The sequence below is a fragment of the Bubalus kerabau genome, chromosome 4 (assembly GCF_029407905.1).
Source record: "Bubalus kerabau isolate K-KA32 ecotype Philippines breed swamp buffalo chromosome 4, PCC_UOA_SB_1v2, whole genome shotgun sequence".
Lineage (NCBI taxonomy): Eukaryota > Metazoa > Chordata > Mammalia > Artiodactyla > Bovidae > Bubalus > Bubalus kerabau.
The window spans coordinates 76,543,736-76,564,666 of NC_073627.1; the positions used below are offsets into that span (position 1 = coordinate 76,543,736).

The 20,931-nt window shown below is 50.2% G+C and overlaps 2 protein-coding genes and 1 long non-coding RNA gene across 4 annotated transcripts in view; 2 read left to right on the forward strand and 1 right to left on the reverse strand.

Annotated features, from left to right (window-relative positions):
* Positions 1-6,611, reverse strand: part of ESCO2 (establishment of sister chromatid cohesion N-acetyltransferase 2) — a 188,122-nt gene extending 181,511 nt beyond the window's left edge. The window contains exon 1 of the mRNA XM_055577796.1: positions 6,607-6,611. The gene's annotated coding sequence lies outside the window, so the exon portion shown is untranslated. The remainder of the gene's footprint in view (positions 1-6,606) is intronic.
* On the forward strand, positions 336-17,816 carry LOC129649856 (clusterin). The gene is made up of 9 exons (XM_055577798.1): positions 336-490; positions 4,525-4,641; positions 5,921-6,069; positions 8,388-8,558; positions 10,590-10,998; positions 12,655-12,756; positions 16,216-16,445; positions 17,157-17,326; positions 17,561-17,816. Exons 2-9 carry the CDS (start codon positions 4,563-4,565, stop codon positions 17,568-17,570), a joined length of 1,320 nt encoding a protein of 439 aa, XP_055433773.1. The 5' UTR covers positions 336-490; positions 4,525-4,562; the 3' UTR covers positions 17,571-17,816.
* On the forward strand, positions 13,697-14,660 carry LOC129649860 (uncharacterized). 2 transcript variants are annotated; one of them, XR_008713315.1, is made up of 2 exons: positions 13,697-14,006; positions 14,469-14,660. It is a non-coding gene; the product is annotated as an uncharacterized LOC129649860 (long non-coding RNA). The 2 variants fall into 2 exon arrangements; XR_008713316.1 differs by having other exon boundaries at positions 14,473-14,660.
* Positions 17,817-20,931: the final 3,115 nt, after the last annotated feature.

Sequence of the window (20,931 nt, forward strand, 5' to 3'; positions counted from 1 at the left end):
AAAACTAACGTTCAATCGGGCAGCGGAATTGTGAGTTTTGATTCGGGAGTAGGCACCAGCCTGGGGCGCGGAGCATCCCTCCACTTCTGCGGAGCTGGGCGCTCGCCGTGCACGTTAATTCAGGCTCTTCCCTCCTGGGGGCGCCGTGCCCAAGCTCTGAGCCCCAAGGGTGCGATCCCGCACCCCAACGTCTGTCTCCGCTGGAGCATTTCGCGGTGCCAAAGCGCCCCCCTGCGCCCCCCGCCGAGTGCTGCACCGGACCTCCCCTCCCACCCAGCCAACTGCCCGCCCCTCGCATCTCAGCACCCCCTCCCGCGCCGGCTTCCAGAAAGCTCCCGGTGCTTTCTACGGCATTCTTTGGGCGTGAGTCATGCAGGTTTGCAGCCAGCCCCAAAGTGGGTGTATACGCAGCGGAGCGCTATAAATACGGGCGCCTCACGGTGCTGTGCACGCGGCGTGGCCAGGAGGAGCGCGCGGGCAGCGTTGACCGGTGAGACGTCCCCACCCTTCCAGTTCCCTACGCAGAGCCCCGCTGCAGGGACGATGAGCGAGGGGGTGGGGGTGGAGGTGGCCGCCAGGCTAGGAGAGGATGATCACTGGTAGTTACAGGGCTGTCAGAGGGGTGCTTTGGGTGGAGTCGGGACATCAGGGAAGGCAGGTGACTGGAACCCCATCGCCTGTGAGCCTGGCGGGGTCCGAAAATTGCTGGGGTCGGCGCACAGGCAAGGACTCGGGTACCCTTTTGTTCATGAACTCCAATCACAGTTCTGTGGGGGTAAACAGGATAGTTGTAGTGAACCTCTTTTTGTAAAGATGGGGAAATTGACATTTGGAGGACTGCCGCAGACGCTGGAGGCCAGGCTAGTTAGTGGCAGAGCTGGCCCGAGAGCCTTCCTGCAGCATTTCCCTTGCAAAGGCGCTGATATCTCCACGGGTGGCAGTCAGCTTGAGCGCGTGAGTCATCTTTTTTGTTCCCTAATTCTCTAGTTCTCTGGCTAGTGTGTTTATAAGTATGATCTTTTGATTTAAGTATATGTTGTGTGCCTGCTCTGTCGTGTCGGACTCTGGTACCCCATGGACTGTAGCCTGCCAGGCTCCTCTGTCCATGGAATTCTCCAGGCAAGAATACTGGAGTGGGTTGCCATTTCCTCCTTCAGGGGATCTTCCCAACTCAGGGATGGAACCTGCATCTCTTGAGTCTCCTGCATTGGCAGGCAGATTCTTCACCACTGAGCCACCTGGAAAACTCTTTTTGCTTCCTAATGCACCAGAGTACATCAGAGAAACGTGTCACACAACCTCCATCAGATTTCAGACATCTGATTCAAAACTGTCACATTTTATAGATGAAAATCTGGAACGATAAACAGAAAGATAAATCTCCAAAGATAAACAGAAAATAGGTATCAGAATTGGGATTAGAGCCCAAGTCTTGACCTTCCAGAATTTCTGGACTTACTGAAAAAAAGAAGCTGATTATTACTATTTAAGAGTGACGTTAAGAATTAAGAGTAAGTGCAAATTCTATAAAAGGATGCCCTTCAGAGTGTTCGTTATAATAATAGTCAGAAATTAAAGACAATTTAAATGCTCAGGTTTGTGGAATGGCGAGACAAGGAACACCGGAAAAAGGACTATTAGCCACGAAAGTATGCTTTTACAGTGTATTTGAAGATAGTGGATGTAAAGGACCCAATTGTATGCAAATGCATAGAAAAGAGGAAAGATAAGCAGTGCTATTGTTTGCCTCCGGAGGGTGTGAATTACAGGTGAATTGTTTTGTTTTTCCTTTAGGTAGAGTTTACTTATTTGGGGAGGGAGTAGGAGAGGAGCTTGGGCTTTGAACTGTGCAGCTTACTCTGCCCATGGCTTCTTCAGGGGAAAGGAGGACCTTTGAGTGGCTGGTTTAATCAGAACAGTTGGCAACCAGGTGCCCTGGTCCGAAAATGGGAGGGAAGGGGAGTTAGTGCAAAGGGAGGGTAATTTGGCTGCACAGCCGCTGTTCTCGTACTGTCCTTCGGCTAGAATCAGTATTGCTACTGCTGCTGCTGCTAAGTCGCTTCAGTCGTGTCCGACTCTGTGTGACCCCATAGACAGCAGCCCACCAGGCTCCCCCGTCCCTGGGATTCTCCAGGCAAGAACACTGGAGTGGGCTGCCATTTCCTTCTCCAATGCAGGAAAGTGAAAAGTGAAAGTGAAGTTGCTCAGTCATGTCTGACTCTTTGCAACCCCATGGATTGCAGCCTACCAGGCTCCTCTGTCCATGGGATTTGCCATTGCCGTCTCCGAGTATCAGTATTACCTGCAAGCTTTTTAGCACAGCAGTCTCGGAATCAGAATCTGGTGTGATAACAAGACTCTTGGCTAATTCCCATGTACTTTTAAGGAGCCGATTGCTTCATTAAAGCAAAGCCTGCTGCAGGGAAGGACTGACTGCAGGTGGCCTCTGTGTGCCTGCTTCAGTTTCTCTGTCCCTGTCTCTACATGTAGGTCATGTCTCTACATGTCCTCCCACTTCCCTGAAAGATATCGTGCCAGTGCCCACAATTGGTCCTACGTCTATTTTTGAAGGAGTCAGAATTTCCTGTGATGACATAAGACCCTTGTGTTTACAGAACAAATTCAAATCTCTGAGGTCTGTATTAGGTCCATTTTACAGGCGGAAAAACTGAGGCTCAGATTTCAGTGACTCATTGTCAAGGAAAGAACACTGGACTGGGGGATTGGGAGGGCTGGGTTCTCAATCCTGGGGTTGCCACCTGCTTGTAGGCCTTGGGGGGCCCCATCATGTTTCTGGGTTCCGCCTCCCCTCTGAGGTGGAGGACTGAATGGGAGATAGGTCCCTGTCCCAGCTCTCAGTTCCATGGCTCCCATGGTCTCCAGGCTCCTGATGGGAGATCCTGTACTGACCCCTGGGTTTCTGGACTCCTCATCCAGTGCTCTTGCCTTTGACTTCCCTGACTTCCCTGCATCTCTTTTCCTTAGGACCCAATGCCTTGTCTTCCGGTCCAAGCCTATTTCAAAGGCTGGTATATGGATTTCTCAAAAGCCTTCACTTATGGGGGGTGCTCTGCTGAAGGGGTGTTTCTCTCTGGCTTTGTCTCTCTGGCGTGACAAAGCCTCTGTCTCTGCTTGAGGCGTTTCAGGCCTCAGTGAGCAGCTGGGGCAGTGCCTGGCAGACTGAAATAGCGCCCTGGCTCAGCCGCCCACCCACCATCTCTGGGGAGGTCAGTGACCCGCTCTCCTCTCCCACGCTGCTCAGGGACCACAGCCCGGCTGCCTTACTAATTGCGTCTCAGGAGAGACTTGCCTTATTCATGTTCTCCCAGGGTCTCAGCCTACGGAGCTGAGAGCAGCTTTGGGGTGAGCGTCATTCCAGGAAGCGGAGAGCCCCTTCCCATCTTGTTAGGGGAAGCGGGTGAGTTCAGATGATAAGTTGCGGGGAGGGGTGTGGGGGGACGGATGCAGGGGGAGGGGTTTCTGTTTTGCAACAACTTCAGCTTTTGGGAAAGGATCCATTGTGTAAGACCAGCTGGTCCAGTGTTCAGGCAGCCAGCCGAGTGTGGTGCAAGGACCTTGGCAGACGCTCTGCAGTGGGTTAAGAGAGACCAGCTGAGTGAAAGGGACCTGGCAGAGCAGAGAGGCGTTCCTCCCAGCAGGACTTCTTCTGGGGAGGCTCCTTGCCCCTCCACGTCCCCCTCCCCAATCCTTTGGCTTTGCCCCTCCCTCTCTACGCTCCCTGGAGACCACTGTCCTCGCCTTGCTGTACTCCCCCATCCACGCCTCCTGCCTCAAGTCTCACACTGGGGATGACAAATGGATTTATTTTCCTGTGCCAACCCAGAGGGTCTGAGGCTGTCCGTGCCTCAGGCCCTCAAAACAGCTTCAGACCCTCGAAAAGCACTTTTAGGAGGTGTCGCGACATGGCTGGGGACAGTGCTGTGATTGATTGGTGCTGCCTGCTTCGGGCAGGCTTGGTGATGTCAACAGCAGGGGGCTGGCTGCACTCTGGACTGCAGTCCCCACGTTAAGGGGATGGGATAGGCCGGATGAGTGACCCAAGAGAGGTGTATTCAGAGTTGAGTTTGATGTGAGCAGGTATCGTCAGATGGCTGTCCTCTCTGGATGCAGACAGTTCCTGTGCCTTTTTCGGGCACAGTCAGCTATGATGAGAAGGAGGAGGAGTAGAAACTGGGGAGGAAGGGGAGGACAAGGAGCAGGAGGAGGGTAGCTTGGACCTGAGTCCAGTGGTTCTGACTCCAGATCCTCGTTTCTTCTGTATGAGGCTGCTTTCCTGGGGTTCTTCCTGGTACCTGCTGCCTCCCACTTTGTTTTGAAAGTGCCCATTGGCAAGACTGATCCTTTCTTGTCCAGACCCTGGGATAAAAAGGCGGTGAAGCAAGCTAAGGACATAGCGGAGGGCCAGGCCTCAGCAGGGCTCCAGGAGAGCAGGCGGCAGGCTGGGCTGGAGACCAGCGGGCTGTCTAGCTGTTGCCATGACAGTCCCCTGTTCTCTACAAACAGAGGCGTGCTGGGATTCCAGAAGCGGAGAAGGAGGCAAGATGAAGACTCTACTGCTGTTGGTGGGGCTGCTGCTCAGCTGGGAGAGTGGCCGGGCAATCTCGGACAAAGAGCTCCAGGGTAAGTGACCAGGCCCCCAGGGGTCAGAGACCATTTCCTCCCTGTGTATTGGATCTGGTTTGCTCTGCTCAGGCCCCTCTCTGAGCCCTCTGTCGCCAGCCCAGGCTTTTTGTGGTCAAATTGTCTTCCAGGCACTTTCAGGTGGAACCCAAGCCCTTTCTGACTGCCGCATCTCCTTCAGCTGTTCCTTCCCAGTCCGCTTGGCCTAGCGCCCACACCTCCCCCATGACGCTCCTTGAAGCCTGGAGCACTGGGGCCTCTGTGGACTTGCCTTGGAGTTTCCATAAAGCTCACTATCTGTATCTGCCACCTTGCCACCTAGAAAACCAATGCTCTGGATTCAGGAAAGAGGAAATATCATTTATTAGGAGGGCTTGTCATCCTTCAGAGCCCGGCTTTTGCTTCCCCTCTTCTGCTAGGTCCTTCCTGACACTAGTCTTCCCTCTGCTTCACTCTCGTCCCGCAAGCTGACCAACTCTCGGGGGTAGTAGTTAGAAACCCTAATGTTGAGATCAGAGGTGGGTGGGAGTCTGTCTCTGCCCTCCCCAGCTGTTATAACCCTGGGTGAGTATCTTGACCTCACTATGATTCTCCATCCTCACTTGTGCAGTGGGGTGAAGGCGGTGTTGAGAGTCTTAAATAAAATGCACATGAAGTGTCCAGTGTGGTGCTTGGCCCAGGATAAGCACCAGAGAAGCACGGGCTGTTACTTTCGGTACTTCGGTGACATTATCTCATTGTATTTGTCACACGATGTGGTGTCTGATCACAGTCTCACCTCCATGTCCCTTGTCACCTGATACCATCCGTCAGAACAAAGATGAAATTCAGATGTTTGCTTAAACTGCATTCCAGAAGAAATTATATCCAGAAGGATACAATTTGATATTTTGATGCTTAAACAATTACGCTTCCAGGATTTTTTTTTTCCTTGAAAATTTTCTTCTGCAGCTGGTTAGGCTGCTCCTCCAGCACCCCAGGAGCACACTAGGTTATTCCTCCTCTCGGGTGTGTCTGCTTCAGTGTTTGCATTTCTGAGCAGCTGGCTGTAATTGATTCTCAGGCCCTGGGTCTTCAGTGTGCCCTGGAGATGGAACACCAGGAATGGAACCCGGGTCAGGGTGAAGCTGGGACCCTGAAGGTGCCTTCCAGGGAGACCCCAGCCTTGGCATCCCCTAGACCCCCTGGCCTTTCTGACCCTTTAAACTGGTTCCAGGGTTGTATTCCCAGCACCATCCCTTCCTCTCACGTCATCCACCTGCCTGCCCTTTTCCTGCAGAAATGTCCACCGAGGGGAGTAAGTACGTGAATAAAGAAATTAAAAATGCCCTCAAGGAGGTGAAACAGATAAAGACCCAAATCGAACAAACCAACGAAGAGCGCAAATTACTGCTCAGCTCCCTAGAGGAAGCCAAGAAGAAGAAAGAGGTAAGGAAGAGCCGAGCTGCCCCTACCTTGATCCTCTGTGCTGGAGGGAGGGCATGGGGAAGCCCTGCCAGGTTGCCATGGTGACCCTCTGTCTTTCCTTCCCGGCTGTGTCAGCTGATACCCAGGGCTGTGGTTAACAAATAGGGAAGGTTTATTTGCTTTTGAAAGCTTCAAGGGGTGAGATTTTGGATCTGGTTTCATTTCAAGCCTGGCCTAGGGCCTGCTGCCCAGATTCATTTCAGTAGATTTTTCTAAACCCCGATTGTGTGCAAGCTCCAAGGTCGGCTTTGGGTAGGGTCTTTCATTGTCACAGGTTAGGAGGTGGATGTCACCCTACCTTCAGGAAGCTTATCTAGTGTGAGTAATATACCTTTGGGGTACAGCAGGCACACACTATTGCTCACATCTGAGTTCTGGACTACTTTGTAAGAGACATCTAGGTACACTGGTGAACATACAAAACTAAACTACTATTGTTCAATAAACAGCTTATTTACGCTGTGCTAAGTCGCTTCGGTTGTGTCCAACTCTTTGAGACCCCATGTACTGTAGCCCACCAGGCTCCTCTGTTCATGGGATTCTCCAGGCAAGAATACTGGAGTGGGTTGCCATTTCCTCCTCCAGGGGAATCTTTCTGACCCAGGGATCGAACCTGCTTCTCTTAAATGTCTTCTGCATTGGTAGGTGGGTTCTTTACAAGTGCCACCTGGGAAGCCCAGCTTTTTTAAAAAATAAATAGTCTCCTTGATGATATCCTCAAATTCTACTCCTATTGCTCCCCTAACCCTAATGACAGAGATTCTGAAATGGGGCCTGTGGTCCCTAATGCATGGAGTGAAATCATTATAAAGACTCAGAGAAATTCTGCAGTAAAGGAACATGTGTGACTTCATTCAACCCAAGTGGTTTCCAAATCCAATTGACCAGGGAATCCATTTATTTTTTTCCTGATAACTTGTAGCACAATTTCATGGAAGCCACTTACAGAAATGTTGGCCTGGGTGCAGCCCTTTCTTTGAAACTTAATTATCTTTCTTGGCATGAGTAGAAATTCCCACTATGCTATGAGAAGGCTCCTAGAGTCCACGGAGAAGTGGCAAGTCTTTTTCTTGAATATTTGTGCTACTCACTGGGATTTGATAGTTGATTTGCTATCACAATCTATGATAAAGCACAGCATGTTTGGAAAAAGACTCCATGACTTCTCAGGTGAGGAATATGGGAACAGGAAAGAAAGGAATTGCCTGTGAATTGGCCTAGTAGAAGGCATGTTGGCCTTCCCCATTTGGGAGCAAGAGGCAGTGGACATGGACCAGGGGGACAGGGAACACGAAGTAGGGGAAGATCTCACATCGCTCTTCCTGGTCAAACATGCCTAGTGTAGCTTCATTTGGGGGTATGGATGGTCTACTTAATTCTTTGAAGAGTAATACCCACATTTATCAAGATTTTAATACAGAAAAGCAGAAGAGGAAAAGTTTTTCCATAATCCTTTTACCTTAGGACAGTTCCTTAGGTATCTAAGGATACCTGCATTTGATCTATTTCTTACTACTTTTTCTCTTCTATACTTTTTGGATAGTGGCTATACTCAAACTCATGAATTTTTTAATGTGAGAAATGCTTATTATAATATTTAACAATTATTATAAACATCCTTGGTAATGCTATCCTGTTTACCATTTGTAGGTACCACAATTTCCTTAACTGGTCCCCTAGTTTTGAGCATCTGAGTTGACGCCAGTATTTTTTTTTTTTGGCCATTCATGAATATTGAAACATATATCTTCAGGCATATGAACTTCTCCTTTATTGCAGGAAATCCTTGGGATAGAGTCTTGCAGATTTACTGGATCAAATGTCATGGTCATGTTAGAGAGTTTTGGTAGTAGATGTGACCTTGATTTTGGAAGCTTACCTATTACCGTGGTATGCCAGGGGCCGTGGTTGCTGTAGAAAAATAAGATTCAGGGAAGCTTTGGAAGATGACATTGAAATTCCTGAAGTTGAGAGTAGAAAGTGGGGTATTTGGTGAGAGGGGGGATGTCTTGGAGTAAAGACTGTAGGTACAGCATCAGAGAAAGAAGTCCAGATGCGCTCTAGGGGCCAGAAAGGACTAAGGAGCAGGATGAAGATGGGAGGATGTTTAAAACCAGATGAGAAGGAACATCCAGGTGGCAAACATGAACCAGAGCAGGGATGGAAACAAGCACCCCATGTGCCCAGGTTTGGCAGAGGTGGGCGGGCCCACCCATGCCTACCTCGGGCAGGGGAAGCCTGTGGTTTCTGTGGCTAAGCCATCTTTTGTTATCCCCTAGGACGCCCTGAATGACACCAGGGATTCTGAAAACAAGCTGAAGGCATCCCAGGGGGTGTGCAATGAGACCATGACAGCCCTCTGGGAGGAATGCAAGCCCTGCCTCAAGCAGACCTGCATGAAGTTCTACGCGCGGGTGTGCAGAAGTGGATCGGGACTGGTTGGCCACCAGGTGATGAGGGCCCCGCCCCCTCAGCGCAGCATAGCTTGGGGTGGGGAGTGAGGAGAGCTGAAGATGCTTCTTTGATTCTGCACCGAGTTCCAAGCATGGGGGCGTTTTCCCACCAAGGGATTCTCCCACACCAGCTGGGTGCCCTGCAGTTCAGCTCAAGTTGGACCCCATCTACCCGGAGACAGCATCAGACCCCACAAGTTCAGGGCTCAGTCCCACAAGACTGTCCCATCACGCCCACCCCCCAACTTCAACAGCCAGTCAGAAGTGCAGGTGCTTCTGACTGACTGGCTGTAGATTAGAGAGTTCCATGACTGCTTCCTTTTGTTGCTGTTGATTCGCTAAGTCGTGTCCTACTCTTTGCAACCCTATGGACTGTAGCCTGACAGGCTCCTCTGTCCATGGGATTTCCCAGGCAAAAGTACTGGAGTGAGTTGCCATTTCCTTCTCCCAGGGATCTTCTTGACCCAGGCATCGAACTCAAGTCTCCTACAGGTGGATTGCCCCTGTAGGCAATCTCAAGCATTAATTTGCTCGAGAAGCTCACAGAACCCAGAAAAACATTTTACATAGTAGATAATCAATTTGTTATAGAAGGATATAACTCGGGGGATTTCCCCAGTGGTCCAGTGGTTAAGTATCTACCTTGCAGTGCAGGGTACATGAGTTCAAACCCTGGTTGGGGAACTAGGATCCCCCTTGCCATGGGGTAAATTTCACGTAGGTAAAATCTTTTTTAAAAAAGCCACCAATGGGTGACCAGCCCATTGGTCACCCATTAAAAAAATAATAAAAATAAAAGGATATGAGTCAGGAACAGCAAGATGGAAGAGATACCCAGAGCTAGGGATGGGGAGCGGTGGGGGGCCTTCATGGCCTCTCCAAGTGCAGAAGTCTCTTGCACCTCCTTGGTGCACGTGTCTATCAACCCAGAAGCTTTACAAGCCCATCCTTTTGGATTTAATAGAGGCTTCATTACACCAGCATGATTGATTAAATCATTGGCCATTGGTCACTGATTCAGTCTCCAGTCCCTCTCCCCTCTGTAGAGATCAGGGGCTGGGGCCCGAAAGCACTAGCCCTTTAATCGTGTAGTTTGCTCCCTGACAGTCAGCCCCCATCCTTAGTTGCTTTTCAAAAGTTACCTCCCTAACATAACAAGACATCTTAATTGCTCTTATCACAGGAAATCCCAAGATCTTTAGGACCTTCTTGGCAGGAACCAGACCATATATATATATATGACTGACTCATATCGTTTTATTTTTATTATTTTTTTAATGGGTGACCAATGGGCTGGTCACCCATTGGTGGCTTTTTTAAAAATGATTTTACCTACATGAAATTTACCGCGTGGCAAGTGGGATCCTAGTTCCCCATCCAGGATTTGAACTCATGTACCCTGCACTGCAAGGTAGATAAATCACAGTATCACAGCTTCATTTCGCATGCCAGTTGCAATTAATTAGTTCTGGCTGCAGTGTGTGATTGATTGGTAATGTCTGCTATGAGTGCAGTAATGTGGGAATGTGAAAAACACCTGTGCCAAGTATTTGCCATCTTAAAAGACTCTCATCCAGCTATTCTTAGCTGCATAAGTTAACAAATGGCTCCATGGTAGGGCAGAGCCCTGTGTCCTCTTTAGCAAAAGGAATTAAGAATTTTTAGTATGCTAATATTTATCTACCCTCCCCTGCAGGCCTTGCTCAATTAGGACTCATGAATTTTGCCCTTCCCCAGAGTCCTATTGGTTGGTGCTTGGCTGATTGGGGGTCAAAGAGGACAGAAGACTAGTCTCACCTGACGGGTCTTGTGACTTCCTTAGCCTCACAGATCTTCTTACTCCTCCCCGCTGGGGTCAGCAGAACTGAAAGGGGGCTGGCCTGGACATTTTAGAGATGGGGAGCCAGTCCCAGCCGGGCCTTCCGTCCCATGCTGTGACTCTGAGATGTCCCAGGTGCAGCTGGGATGGGCCTGGCCCCTCTTGACAAGGGGGAGGCATCCCTGACTATCCCCCATCTCCTGTCACAGCTCGAGGAGTTCCTAAACCAGAGCTCCCCCTTCTACTTGTGGATCAACGGTGACCGCATCGATTCCCTGATGGAGAATGACCGGGAGCAGAGCCACGTGATGGATGTCATGGAGGACAGCTTCACCCGGGCGTCCAGCATCATGGACGAGCTCTTCCAGGACCGGTTCTTCCTCCGGAGGCCCCAGGACACTCAGTACTACTCCCCCTTCAGCTCGTTCCCGAGGGGGTCACTCTTCTTCAATCCCAAGTCCCGCTTTGCCCGGAGCGTGATGCCTTTCCCCTTGTTGGAACCCTTCAACTTCCACGATGTGTTTCAGCCCTTCTACGACATGATCCACCAGGCCCAGCAGGCCATGGATGCCCACCTGCAGAGGACTCCCTACCACTTCCCCATGATGGAATTCACAGGTGAGAAGGAGGGGGACAAAAACTCAGTCCTTTGAGATGCTTAACCCAGTCAAACAGGCTGCGATGCTGAAGAGATGTATGAATAGCTAAGGAGCTAAGGAAGTGTGGAGGCAGGGAGCCTTGGATGCTCAGATCTGTGCCCAGGACTTGGCCTGTATCATCTGAATCCCCCAAGGAGCAACCTGGGGAGGGGGCTACCATCTCTGACAGGGAGTGTAGGAACATGCCCAAAGGTTCATGGACATCCCTATTGGCTCAGCTGTAAAGAATCCGCCTGCAATGCAGGAGACGTGGGTTTGATCCCTGGTTTGGGAAATCCCCTGGGCTGGTCAAATCTAGTCCTATAGGACTTGTAACTCTGGTATTCTTTTGAGTTTTCCGGGCTCCTTCCAACAACTGGTGGGCATGACACTATTTCCTCTAGGGTAGGGATTCCCAGCCTCTGGGATTTAATGCCTGTTGACTGAGGTGGAGCTGGTGTAATAGTAATAGACATAAATGTAATGTAATAGACATAAATGTAATGCTCTTGAGTCATCCTGAAACCTTCCCCTACCAACCCCCTCCCCGGTCCATGGAAAAATTGTCTTCGACAAAACTGATCCCTTGAACCAAAAAGGTTGTGGACCACTGGTCCTGAGGGCTAGACCTCTTTGTCTTGGGAACTCAGGTGCTTTATATGGATGCCATGCATATACTGGCAATGAATTATATGATCAGCTCACTATACAGTTAAGAAAGCTGTTTGTGGCTATAACCTTAGAGTCTGGTAGAGAATGGGCACATAGCGAGTATCTTTTGAATGAATGAACTCTAGCATAGACACGAAAAGCCAAAACTTTTTGAAGTGATTTCTTTCATTGAACCAATAGACACTGGTTGGCCAACCCCATCGCCTAAATGCTACAGTTAGACCAGCACTGGGTTTTGGCTTGTAATGGATTGGAAATACAGGAGAGTACTGACTTAAACAGTTTCCCGGTGGCTCAGTGTTAAAGAACTCACCTGCCAATGCAGGAGACATGGGTTCGAACCCTGAGTTGGGAAGATTCCTTGGAAAAAGAAATGGCAACCCGCTCCAGTATTCTTGCCTGGAGAAGCCCATGGACCGAGGACCCTGGCAGGCTACAGCCCATGGGGTCGCAAAAGAATCTGACACAACTTAGCGGCTAAACAACAAATTGACCTGAACAAGCATTTCCTGCATATCCATAAGGTTGTGGGGGGTGGGGAGTCGCCCTTTGTTATAAGGAGGTTCCAAGGTAAATCTTAACTCCTGCCTTCAAGGAGCTTGCTGCCTGGCCAGGGGGAGGGAAATGAGACAAGACAGAATGCAGAGCAAAACGGGTTATGATACCAAAGAGAAGTACACACAGCTAAGGGAGTGTGGAGGTGAGAGAGGTGTCAGCAGGCGAAGGTGGTGAGAGGGTGGCCATGCCCAGCTAAGGGGGGCCCGGCACCACCTCCTGGTCCCACTGCAGGGAGTCCCACTGCTGGTCCGAGCCTGGAGGACCAGCCGTCTTCAGGCAGACAGCCAGATGCCAACCTGCTCTGCCCGCAGAATCATCTCAAAGGGCTTGTCAGTGGTGTGGAAGGGCTCAGAGAGACGGGAGCAGCCCATGTTGCTCTGTGTGACTTGTCCCCGTGTGTTCCCAGAAAACAACGACCGCACTGTGTGTAAGGAGATCCGCCACAACTCCACGGGATGCCTGCGGATGAAGGACCAGTGCGAGAAGTGCCAGGAGATCCTGGAAGTGGGTGAGTCAGGGGCCCCCTGGTCTCCTGTGTCTTCAGGTCCCCAGCACCTCACTGGGGTTGCCTTTAGCGGGTCAGGTGGGTGGGAGTTTAATGCCAGCTCTGCTGCCTTCAGCTGTGGCTCTTGGTGGGGGGACTGGCCTTTGCTTGGCTCTCCCTGGATCCCCATCTGGGGTTGAGGGTTAAGATGCAGAGTTGTCCCTGAGGTCAGGAGACAGAATACTTATCACATCAGCTCATGGTTAACAGGCTGACTGTGGGAGGGGTGCTTTCTAAAAAGCTGTCCTCCTGTGACTTCCTCCAGTCAGTCTGTTCCCAGGGGCCAAACCCAGTATACATCTTCATTTTTGGCTGCAGACGATGAAAATTTAGACAGTATGTTGTTGTTGTTCTGTTGTTTTGTCACTAAGTTGTGTCTGACTCTTTGCAACGCATGGACTGTAGCCCACCAGTCTTCTGTCCATGGGATTTCCAAGGCAATACTGGAGTGGGTTGCCATTTCCTACTTCAAGGGATTTTCCCAACCCAGGGATTGAACTATGGACAGGCAGATTCTTTACCACTGAGCCATCGAGGAAGTGCTTCAGCAGTACGGACTCTATTAAACAAACTCTTGCCGTGTGTTTATTACCAAACATCCTTCTTCTCAACACTTTACAAACATTTGCTCTTCTCTCTAGAATAACTGGGGTGGCTGCTTTTCTTACAGAGGAGGAGACTGGGTCAGAGAAATTTTGGTGACCTGCCAAGATTACTGGACGCCCCTCCTGGGGAGTGTTTGGGAGGTGTTCCCCACCATTGCTGCTAATGTTCTCTGCCCTGAACATATGGTCTCTCCTCGGGGTACCTTCGCTTTCTGGCCATCTTCCCTGTGGTTGGTTGGTCCCTGAGTTAGAGGAAATAGCTCTCTTCCGCTGTTGCTCTCTGTTTTATCAAGGGGACTGAATTCTTCCTGCTGCTGCTGCTGCTGCTAAGTCGCTTCAGTCATGTCCGACTCTGTGCAACCCCATAGACAGCAGCCCACCAGGCTCCGCCGTCCCTAGGATTCTCCAGGCAGGAGTACTGGAGTGGATTGCCATTTCCTTCTCCAATGCATGAAAGTGAAAAGTGAAAGTGAAGTCGCTCAGTCCTGTCCGACTCTGTGCGACCCCATGGACTGCAGCCTACCAGGCTCCTCTGTCCATGGGATTTTCCAGGCAAAGAGTACTGGAGTGGGGTGCCATTGCCTTCTCCGGAATTCTTCCTACTTGGAGGTAAACAGCTATAAAAGCAGTGACACACTTCCTGGCTCACAAAAGTCTATGCTTGGAAGGAAGGAGTTAATGATTTCCCTGTACTGAGTGAGTCGATCCTGGGGGGTGTTTGCTTTGTTCTTACTTAATTCTTTTGGGTGCCTGGGCAGCCCTTCAGAGTCTAGTTAAATATTCCTAGTCTCAGTGCTGTGATTTTAGAAGCCACTGCAAAAGTACGAGTGCTATATGAGGCTGATCTATGAAGGAGTGAGGTGAGCCCACACACCCGCCTCTTGGGTTTAGCCCATAACATACCATAGTTAGAAAGCCATAAATCACATAGTGCCTCATGGTGAGAAAGTCACCTTAGGGCCAGAAGAAGAGACCTACTGACGCCCAAGCTCAGATTGGTGCCCCTGATACTGATCTTAACCGTCACTGATCACAACTTCCTGAAACGCTGGTTTTCTTTTCTACATTGAGGAAGACTTGGGACCTCTTATCTAAGGTGCTTGCAGCCATTGGAGCATGTGTGTGCTGCCTGCGACCTCCAGACGGGACTTTTGCGATCTCCATTCTCCTGGCATTTTGAACCACATCATTCTTTTTTTTTTTTTTTTTAATGATAGGCTTCATCATTTTTTAAATAACTATTAAAAAATATTTTTATCTGGCTGCATTGGGTCCTAGCTGTGGCATGCAGGATCCTCACTGCGTCATGCATCGCAGTGGGTGGGCTCAGTAGTTGCGGCATGCAACGTGGGATCCTAGTTCCCTAACCAGGGATCAACCCCGTGACCCCTGCATTGCAAGGCGGATTCTCAACCACTGGGGAAGTCCCTGGGCCGGATCGCTGTTTGTGATGGGGCTGCCCTGTGCACTGTAAGGTGGTTAGCAGCATCTCTGGCCTCTAGCCCCTGGATGCCAGTAACCTCCCACCGCCCCCCGACCAGTTGTGACAACCAAAAGTGTTTTCAGACCTTGTCAAATATCCCTGGGGACAGCACCGCCCCAGGTGAGGGCCACTGCCCTAGGCTGCATCCTGGTTCCCAGTGGCTGTCCTTATTTTCAATGACTCCCTGGCACAGAGAGTGTAGTCCTTGTGCGTATTTCTCAACTCAGCTTATTGTTCAGAATCCTATGTCTTGCTCCACCTGACGTTTTATTTTAATAGAAATGATTACAACCAGCATGATGAAGCATGCAAAGAGCTCCTCCTTTTTCCCTGACTTGCTTGAGTTTCATGTGCTCTTTTGGGCATATTTTTCAACAATTAAGGGAGAGAAAAACAGAGAGAGAGTGTTTAAAGAGAGAGTGTTGTTTCTAGCTCTTGTCTATCTCACCATCTGTGGTGGGTGGGGTGGGGGTGGGGACCAAAAACAATGAACTTGCCTACTCTCTGGTGAGGTTGGTAGCCAGCTGCGGTGGGCAGGCGGGCAAACCTGGACCCACAGCCCTCAGTCCCTGTGTGCTTGTGGTCTGAGGATCCTGGCTGGCTCTTCTGCTACCTAGGTTCTTGGGGCCAGAATTTCCAACTCTATAGATATAGGCTAGCTTGGAGAAGTTTCCAGAGCCGTAGACTGAGTAGCAAGAGCCCAAGTTTAGGAGTTACGGCTCTGGGTTCACCATCCTGACCTCCCAAATCGTTCATCCTATGACTTTAGGCAAATGGTTTAGCTCTGTGATCCTCAGTTTCATTGCTGGATGTCAGAATACATCAGACTATTAATGATCACTGCTATCCAGAGTGCTTGGTAATGCCTGAGCATAAGCATAGCAGTACTGGACAAATAGCAGCTACAGATAACATCCACCACTTCTGGAAATGATTCCTGAGGGGACAGGGCAGTGAGAGGATCTCCTAGTCTGAGCACACGGAGCCCCGAGGCCATGCTTCATGAGGTGTGGGGCAATGCCCCTCTTCCCCGTCTCCAGGGAGACAGGGTCTTGCACCCAAAGAGAAATCAGTGATGTCACCAAGACAGTTTACTTCAGCTGACACCATCTTCCAGAGCAAGACTTGATGAAGACAGCATGTGCTGAGTCACACTCAGGGCCAGCTCTCTGCTTTGTCTTGGGCTGACCGCAGACGCTTGGTGGAAAGATGGCATTCTGAGTAGCTCTGGCTCAGGTCCTGGCTGCGTGACCCGGTTGCCATTTGTCTTCATCCCTGTTGAGCTCTCCCTTCACCTTTCTGTCATCTGTCTGTGTTCTTTGCCTCTCTGGGCAGACTGTTCGGCCAGCAACCCTTCTCAGATGCTGCTGCGCCAGCAGCTGAACGCATCCCTGCAGCTGGCGGAGAAGTTCAGCAGGCTGTACGACCAGCTGCTCCAGTCCTACCAGCAGAAGATGCTCAACACGTCAGCCCTGCTCAAGCAGCTGAACGAGCAGTTCACCTGGGTGTCCCAGCTGGCCAACCTCACGCAGAGCGACGACCAATACTACCTGCAGGTCTCCACGGTGAGTCCCCGCTGGCCGTGCACTGCTGCTGCGCCCTAGGTGCGGCCTGGAGGTCGTGTGGTCCTCCCCTGGGGGTGAAACGGGATCAAGATGTTCACGGGGCCATGTCTGCTTTCGATGGAGCACTTGTCCTACCGCAGGAAGTGAACCCTCAGGCACAGCGGTGCACGGAGGCCCTGTTGCCCAGTGAGGCGGGGTGTCATAGTCCCATTTTATGGGTGAGGAAAGGGCGCGGTTCAACAGCTTACCCCGCATCTCCCACCTGAGGGGTGATCACCCGTCCAGCTGCAGGGTGAGAGCTTTTTCTGGAGAGCTGCCCTGTCTCACATAGGGAGCCTCATGAACTGGCCCATTGTTCTCCTCCAGTGATAAGAAGCTTCTCTCTAGTACCAGGAAATGTTTCTTTTTCTCTCCCTGCTGCTATTTCTACCACCACCTGGCCAGTGGCTGCCCAAAGGAAGCAGGCGGCTCGAAACTATATTTTACTTGGTGGGGCCCCCCTGGACTGGCCCTTCGTGGAAGGCATTTACCCCTCAACAGACTAGTGTGTCTGTGGGGTTAGGGCATTTGTGTTCCCCGAGTTGTATAGAAAGTGGAGGTGAGTGAAAAGCAAAGGGGTCCGTGGATCCGAATGAAGCCTGACTTTAGTTGCCAGCCGAGTCCGTGTTGACTCATCCCCACCCCCTCGTGACCTTTCTTTTCTCCTTCCAGGTGAATTCCCACAACTCCGACCCCAGCATCCCGTCTGGCCTCACCAAGGTGGTTGTGAAACTCTTCAACTCCTTCCCCTTCACAGTGACGGTCCCACAGGAAGTCTCCAGTCCTAACTTCATGGAGAATGTGGCAGAGAAAGCGCTGCAGCAATACCGCCGGAAGAGCCAGTGAGTGTGCGCCCCCTGTCCCACCGCGGTCCATCTGGGGGTCCAAAAAAGTGGGGGGCAGCCTGGGTATCACTGGAGCTGCAGCCACAGCCCAGGCAGGAAGTTGGGAAGCTACTAGGAAGTTTTTTCTTTCTTTGGAGGATGTTCTTTCTGGGTTGGTGAGAATCAAAGTGTTGATTGCTGCTTCTCAGGGAGTATCAGCCCTCACCTTCCCCTCCCCCACTTCTTTTTCAGGGAGGAGTGAGGCGTGAAAGTTGCTTTTGCAAGTATCGGGGCATCTGCACCCACTTGCCCCTGAGATGAGCTTCAGGCCCCTTTAGAGAGCTCTGCACGTCGCCAGATGACCAGGCCCTGACCTCGAGGTCCTCCTGACCCCACCAGCCTCTCCTTCCTCTGAACTCCTCTGAAACGCACTAATGCCTGCGTTTGCTGATCACGGGAAGAACTTGCTCGCATGCCACTAACTCAATAAACCACCTTGTAATCTGAATGCTCTGCTGTGTCCTTTTTTTTTTTTTTTTGGACTGTGCCCTGAGACATATGGGATCTTAGTTCACTGTTGTTTATTTGCTCAGCCTCTATTGATCTCTATTACAGAACCTGGTAGCCCAACAGGTTCTTCTGTCCGTGGAATTCTCCAGGCAAGAATACTGGAGTGAGTTACCGTTCTCTTCTCCAGGGGATCTGCCTGACCCAGGGATCAAACCCACATCTCCTGCATTGGCAGGCAGATTCTTTCCTGCTGAGCCCCAGAGAAGCCCCTTTTAGTTCACTAATGAGGGATCAAACCCTCGCCCCCTGCATTGGAAGTGTGGAGTCTGGACCACTGGACCACCAGGGAAGTCCTGGTGTGTCCTCCTTATGCAGGTTGTTTTGTTTGTTTGTTTTAACCCCCATATGTCTTCATTTGGATATGGGGAAAAAAAGAGAAAAGAAAAACCAATGTCTAAGATGGTATCAGTTCAGTTCAGTTCAGTTCAGTCGCTCAGTCGTGTCCGACTCTTTGCGACCCCATGAATTGCATGCAGCACGCCAGGCCTCCCTGTCCATCACCAAGTCCCGGAGTTCATTCAAACTCACGTCCATCGAGTTGGTGATGCCATCCAGCCATCTCATCCTCTGTTGTCCCCTTCTCCTCCTGCCCCCAATCCCTCCCAGCATCAGAGTCTTTCCAATGAATACTAAAATGGTATAGTCTCATATAATTGAGAATAAAAGGAGTGGGATGATGAAGTTGGCTCAGTTAAGGATTTCCTGCTTTTAGGAAGAGATGTGCCCAGAAGCCAACTAAAACACGTTTCTGAAAAATGAACCTTTTCCATTTTATTATAAAGCAGATGTGTACTCTGAGGTTAGGGTGATCTCCTGAAGGAATACATTGAAAATTAGGGTGCATATGGGGTAAAAATAAGGCATACCAGTTATTTTAATACATAATTGATATTTTCCTTCGGGAAAATGTACTCCCCCCAAAAAGCAAATGAGGTTATTTTCTTTTAATTGTGAGAGCTTAGAATCCCTGTGGGAACCTTCTTGACTGTGGCATTGTTTGGTTACTGTCTGTTCTATACAACCTTTATATCCTTCCATCGACCTTAAGAATTTCTCCTCTGCCTGGATTTTTCCTGATAACTATTCACCCCTCGGGGCTTCTCAGGTGTCTCAGTGATAAGAGAATCCACCACCAATGCAGCAGATGCAGGTTCGATTGCTGGGTCAGGAAGATCCCCTGGAGAAGGAAATGGTAACCCACTCCAGTATTCTTGCCTGGAGAATCTCATGGACAGAGGAGCCTGGAGGGTAGCAGCCCATGGGGTGGCAAAGAATCAGATCCGACTTGGCAACTAAACATTTCATCCCTCTTTTGGAAATATAGCTGGTCTGCAGCACCCTCAGATTGCCAGCAGGTGGCACTGAATAACTGAGATACTTCTCTTCACAGTAAGAAGCCTTTCCATTTATGAACCTAAAGAATCCTGTTCAAACATACATCAAAGGAAAATAAAAACCATCTGGGTGCACCTCAGGTCTGTAACAAAATCCACATGTAAATTACAAGCTTAAAATATTCTTAGTTTACTTTTCCTTGTCTCTCTTAAGTTACAAGCACCCTCATCACACAGACAGCAAGCTTATGTCCACAGAAGCTAGTACTTTAGTATTGCTATCAGGGAAATTCAGAGGAAGGTGTGTGTGATTCACTTACAGATACACATTAATTAGGGTTATGGTTCAGAAGGCATTTGCTAAAATGACTGTAACTGTAAATTATATATGATATTAATGTCACTTATTACATTTCACAAATTATTTTATTTTCCATGATGCTGCTGGATGTTGGAAGTCACTATACCCAATTGTTGCTTCTTTTTATGCAACCTCCTTTAAATTCTAGACTTGGCTCTTAAAAGACAGAGCCTAGGACTTCCTTGGTGTTCCAGTGGTTAAGAGCTCACCTGCCAACATGGGGAACATGGGTTGATCCCTGGCCCAGGAGATCCCACATGCCACAGGGCAGCTAAGCCTGTGCACCACAGATACTGAGCACATGTTCTTAGAGCCCATGCTCCGCAACAAGAGAAGCCACCACAGCGAAAAACCCAGGCACCACAACCAGAGTAGACCCCGCTTGCTGCAACTAGAGAGAGCCCACATGCAGCAACGAAGACCCAGCGCAGCCAAAAATACCACCTGGGGAAGACTGAGGGCAGGAGAAGAGGACCATGGCGGATGAGATGGTTGGATGGCATCATTGACTCCATGAACATAAGTTTGAGCAAGCTCTGGAAGTTGGTGATGGACAGGGAAGCTTGGCGTGCTGCTGCCCATGGGGTCACAAGGAATTGGACATAACTGAGCGATGAAACAATAAAAGCCAAAAAAAGACAGAAACTGAATCTGACTCTGAGTTTCACTGGATGCCCCCTTACCCCTCCTGGTTCCCTCTTTGCATGGTGACTTGGCTTGAGGGTCCTTGGATGTCCCTCCATCCCCGATAGAAATCTCAGCCTGAGGCCCTGGAAAGCCTGAGGCAGGAGATGAGGTCACCAAGGTGCTGGATGAGACCCACTGGGGATCTTCCGGCTGGAGGTCTGTGGATAATGGGCTCTTGGTTTCTGGCTTCTAGGATCTTTGTGGCAGACAGGGAGCAGGACTTAATGTTCTGAGAAGAGAGGGCTTGACCTCTGCCTGGCCAGGGCGTGGTGGTGGTGTGAACAACACTTTATGTCGACACTTGACTGCCTTCTGCCAGAAACTTGTGATAAGATATCATTTCTGATGACCGTGAGGTGAAGTGACACCAGATGCGTGCAGTGTGCAGCCTGGGCAACTGTAACCAGGACCCCGGGGCCAGCCACAGTTCTCTAACCCCTGGGCCAATTGTTCGGTGTAATCCCATGAGGCCTCCACAGTTACCTTGAGGGCAGTGGTTATTTCCCCCACAGCAGGAAAGTTGCCAGGGGTAGCTTTCATCAGAGAAGTGCCCTGTGACCAAGAAGGCCTAGAGGGGAGAAGACCACATCCTAGTTCCTTGTAGCCCACAGAGACTACAGGAGGGGACCCCGGGTTGCAGCACTGGCCTGAAAAGTAGCAGGGAATAGGGG